Genomic DNA, 5,000 nt, shown 5'->3' with positions numbered 1-5,000 from the left:
CCAAGGACGTTATCGCACTGTTTTCTGTGACTCTTACTACACAGGAGCCCAGCTGGCAGACCATCTTTTTGCGAAAGACACGTACTTGGTTGGGACGGTGAGAAGTAATGCGTCGAGCCTACCGATTCTACGGCCGGCATCCCATTCCGCCGAGATGTAATCGTGGCCGCCGGCCGACACAGAGCTTCCGTGATCCATTCCCTAAGCAGAATGTGCCGAGAGGTTACTCCGTCCGCTACCACGACGGGCCGCCTACAGCGGTGAAGTGGAAAGACACCAGGACGCTCATCGTCTTATCGACGGCGACAAGCGTTGGTGCTCCCGATGTACAAATTACCAGGCGATCGAATGGTCGTGGAGGAGGAGCTATCCGTCAGAAGGTGCAATGTCCAGCGATGGTGGACTTGTACAATAACTACTACAGGGCGTCTGAAAAGGCAGACCAGCTAAGGTCTTCCGACGAGTTTGGGCGCCTGTCGAAAAAGTGGCACCGGTAACTGTTTTGGTATGTGCTGAACAAAGCAGTAGTGAATGCATACCTAATCTGGAAGGCCTACACAACTGAAAGAAGTCGCGAGACGCTTCCCGCCCACAAAACTGTCCAGCAGAGATTTCGCCGAGCGTTGGTGCGGTAGCTAGTGGGGAATTTCTCGGCCAGACGCAGAGCACCTAATAGGAACCCGCCCGTCGTCAACCTTGGGACAGGAACAGTCATCCAGCAAGCTCGCCGAGGGAAGGCCGACGCGGGCCTGCCGCTACTGCGCCAAAGCGCGCCGGTTGATGCCGGGAGCGAGACGTCCGAGGCCACACGAGACTGTGTACAAATGCAACACCTGTAACGTTTCCATCTTCCGTGTTTCTCTTCGCCCAGAGTGCTGGTGTGAACACTTAGAGGGAATGCGGACTGTTACATAGATGACTCGGGGTTTATTTTGCTCAAGAATGGGAAGTAGAGAGTATGTTGCATGAGCGTCAATGTGTTGTAGTAGCGCCGGGAAAAGGCGTGGTACTGACCGATAATGATTCTTGTTTGTGGCCGGGAAAGGCCGTTAAACTGACTGTTTAAGCGTTAATAAGTTATAATTTTCCTACAGGTGCCACACCAGCCGACCAACACCAGACTGATTACCAGGCACGTGCGGACGACGATGAAAGTACGTCCGACCACACCTACGAAGCCCACGGCGGTCAATTTCTAGGCAAAATTTTCCGATTCTACGCAAGGGTATCAGGTTACCGGGGTTCCACGCGCGGCTTACGTGGAGGCAGTCTCAGCGGTAAACATTTTGTTAAGCAATAATTAACAGTTTCACGGGGATTCTCTTGTCCAAATGTGATAAAATCAGCACGGCATGTACCTCAAATGTTGTTGTTTTTATTACAATGCTTAAATGTGTGTGAAATTACTCTCAACGCGTCGAATGCTTATTCTAGAACAATCGACGTCAATAACCAAATAACTGATTTAAACCGACCCCATATCTCCCCAAAAAACCCTCATTTTTGCATTTTAGAGAACAGAATAACGAAAATTAAAATATGAGTCGGACATTTTTTTATTTATTTTAAAGTTAATAATTGCCGCCATCTTTAAAGAATCCGTCCGAAACAGATTTAGATTTTTGTATTGCCTACAATTTAAAACGTTTCTGAGGTAGATTGAATTTGTTTTTGTTGTGGTTTAAATTCCATGTTTGCAGGCATGTCAGGCCTTGTGAGTAAGTGCAGGGGGTAACTTATATTCCCGTAAACAACAATTACGATCTTCAAGGTCATTTACGATAACGGCAGTAGCTTCGTTACATGTTACATATCCACTACAAAACAGGACATAGATGTACTGTCCCCAAATTGGTTTATATTAATGTAAAAAGGTGGATTTTTTATTGTTAGGCGGTAACGTGTAAAACTGGCTTGAAGCCGCGGGTTTACTGTACATGACCCAGGTGATCCCGGATCGAACGAACGTTCAGTTCGATTGACGTCATATCGAACATGATTCGGTTCGATTGACGTCATATCGAACATGATTCGGCTCGAAAAAAGGTTGGAATATTTGGGCCGAATTTTGACCATCGTGCATACCGGGTAAAACGTTTTAAGCCCTTCTCTGTTTGGTACATATATTCTCCAGTACTTTGCAGTTGGCCCGTATGTAAACTTTAAAGTGCCAGACACGTGATTGGTCTGTAAAAGTATTTCTTATTTACTAGTATGTGCCGTGTTTTTGTCGAGATCCCTGGGCAATGTAATCATTGAAGGAAGCAACGGATCATTGGGATTATGGTGCAAAATATTATGATATAAATATGGATAAAATATGAATTCAGTGAGAAATGGCCATTCAGGGCCCCCGTTGCAAAAAAAAAATAAAAATGCTTTAACCCTATTCAGACCGGAGGGGTGGGGGACTTCTGAGGCCCGCGCCAACTTTCCTCTCAGGTAGCGCCTGAACCTTGACAAAATTCAATTTCAAAAATTCAAGATTGACGATCCAAGATATGAAAGGCAGCTTATATGTGCATGGTCTCATCTTATGACGTTATTAGGATATCTGTGTTGTTGCCAGAGCAACATAGACCTTAGCAGACCTTAATAAACCTCTCATAGACACTTTTAGTTAAAGATTGGTTGTATTCCTATGAGTTTAACGGAACAATTTGACTGTTTTAGCTCCAAAAATCACAAAAATGGCTTATAATGACGTCATAATTACACCAAAGTCGTTTACATGATTTAGCTTTAAGACTACGTCATTCCCTGAAAATTTAGTGGCCCTACGATACGTGGTTGTAGAGTTACAGGGACCGGGCCTCAAAAGCCCTCCCACAAGCCTTCTCCCATCTCTCGTCCCACCATGACCAAAAATCCCGGTCTGAATAGGTTAAATGACTTTGATAAGAGATTTTCGACAGAAAATTATCAAATTCATTATCAAAACCATTGATAAACCTGTTCAGGTTTCAAAGATGTTATTGTGGATTTCGCATTTAAAAACACGAAATCCAGGATAGCGTCACTTTGCATGTATAACGTCAAGCTAAGAAATTGTTACTTGTTTATTTGTTTATTTTGATTTTTCACAAAGTGAAAGGGAGGGCAAAACAGGTCCCTACGAACTTTTACAAGTTGCCCTACCCCATACAAAAACACATATACAACATCAAAATTACATATAGTCAATAACAACAATTATAGCAATACACAGAATACTAATTAGGTAATCGAAATAGAAGGTTAAGCATAATTCAAATATATCTAATAAGTTGTATAAGTTGTGTTGAAACCAGTCTTAGTGTGGTCTAGAAGCAATACAAGAACTATACCCTCAAGAAGTGGTCAAAGTATATGGCAGGTCAAGACTGTAATGTTTGTTAAATCTGTTCTAGGTGGCCTTGAGTAAACACAATCCAAATCTAAAGGGGAAAATCCAATTTATTCCCCTTTTTTCGTCTTGAATTTTGAAATCTTAAGACAACAAAATTTTGAAGATAAAGCTTTTCAGACTGTAATAACACAAATTAAAGACAGCAAGAAGTTCAGAAAGACCATCATAGTGGCTTAGATTTCTGGGGTTAGCGAGGGAACTTCCCTCGTGTGGCCAGGTACAAGTTATATTTTCTGTTTTAGCCAGCCACCATAGGAGGGAAATTCCCTCCTATAACCGGGCACAACGGAGAGTTTCTGTCTTAGCCGACCAAGAGGGAACTTCCCTCGGCCAGGCCGAGACGAACGGTGTTCATGCACGAAGTCCGTCACTAGTGGCGTCCCTTGCCAAGTCACACACGAGGGAAGATCCCTCGCATGGTGTTCATCCACGAAGTCCGGAGTCCGTCACTAGCGGCGTCCCTTGCCAAGTCACACACGAGGGAAGTTCCCTCGCATTGTCTTAATGCACGAAGTCCGTCACTAACGGTGTGCCTTGCCAAGTCGCACACGAGGGAAGTTCCCTCTCGACACGAACGGTGCTTATTGCGTGATGTCCGACTGAGGGAAGTTCCCGCTACCAGGCCGACACTAACGGTGTTCTTGCGTTAAATCCGGCATCAGCGGTGTTCCTTGCCAAGTCACACACGAGGGAAGTTCCCTCGACGTCGACCAGGCCGACACCAGCGGTATTTCAGCGCGAAGTCTGTGCAGGCCGACTAAGGCCGACACGCGCGTACTGTCAAGTCCGCCTAGAGGGAACTTCCCTCGCCGAGTCCACCAGGAAGAGAACTTTGTCGCGATGTCTGCCACGAGGGAAGTTCAACACGAGAAGAATTCTGCTGCCAAGTTCAACACAAAGGGAAGTTTATGAAAAGTCTGCCACGTTGGGCCTTTTCCCCAGCCCAAACCAGAGGAGCCATCTTTGGTGAAGGACAAGGTGATCTATGTTATACCATTCAGTTATGTGACGCACACACTGAGCGTTTGACTGCTGTACAAATATTATATGTCATCATACCACAATAAAGTTACTGTTTTAACACTGAACACTGTACATTACTGAGGTCAAAGCCCCTAACAACGCCTTTAAAATGGATACAACGATTACCTTCAACTCTTACATGGCTATGGCAAGATACAGTATAAGATATAACCAGGCACAGGTATTTCAACATGTCAATAAACTCCGGACAGATTATTTCAATTTGTCACATGTTTACAATATTTACAACAAAGCGTCATGACATATTAGCTGTAATTTTTACATCTGGTATAGGTAGAATAGGTATTTGAACATGTGTACTGAATAACACAATGCGGAGACTACTCAATGCATCTGTGGTCAATATTAAATGTATGAAACTTTAACTTAAAGGAGTACTAACCTCCAGAAGGAAGTGCTATTTTCCCGATACATCATGCTGCAATGAATACATAACTAGCCGACTTTTTACATAATTTCGCCTGTACGAGTTGAGCGGAGCATGTTTGTAAAGTGATATTAATATCATTTTCCCCCATGCTGAACCACAATTGATACATCCGGGAATTCTGGCTTACGCAATACTCGG

The 5,000-nt window shown here is 44.1% G+C and overlaps 1 protein-coding gene across 1 annotated transcript in view; it reads left to right on the top strand.

The window, feature by feature from the left end:
- LOC109481919 (fibropellin-1-like) overlaps nucleotides 1-5,000 on the top strand; it is an 18,193-nt gene that overhangs the window by 1,979 nt on the left and 11,214 nt on the right. The window contains exon 2 of the mRNA XM_019784537.1: nucleotides 1,095-1,154. Coding sequence (XP_019640096.1) covers nucleotides 1,095-1,154 — 60 coding nt within the window. The remainder of the gene's footprint in view (nucleotides 1-1,094; nucleotides 1,155-5,000) is intronic.

This window comes from Branchiostoma belcheri, unplaced genomic scaffold (assembly GCF_001625305.1).
Source record: "Branchiostoma belcheri isolate BF01 breed outbred unplaced genomic scaffold, Haploidv18h27 scaffold580, whole genome shotgun sequence".
NCBI classification, from domain to species: Eukaryota; Metazoa; Chordata; class Leptocardii; order Amphioxiformes; family Branchiostomatidae; genus Branchiostoma; species Branchiostoma belcheri.
This window is presented reverse-complemented; position numbering and strand designations above follow the sequence as displayed.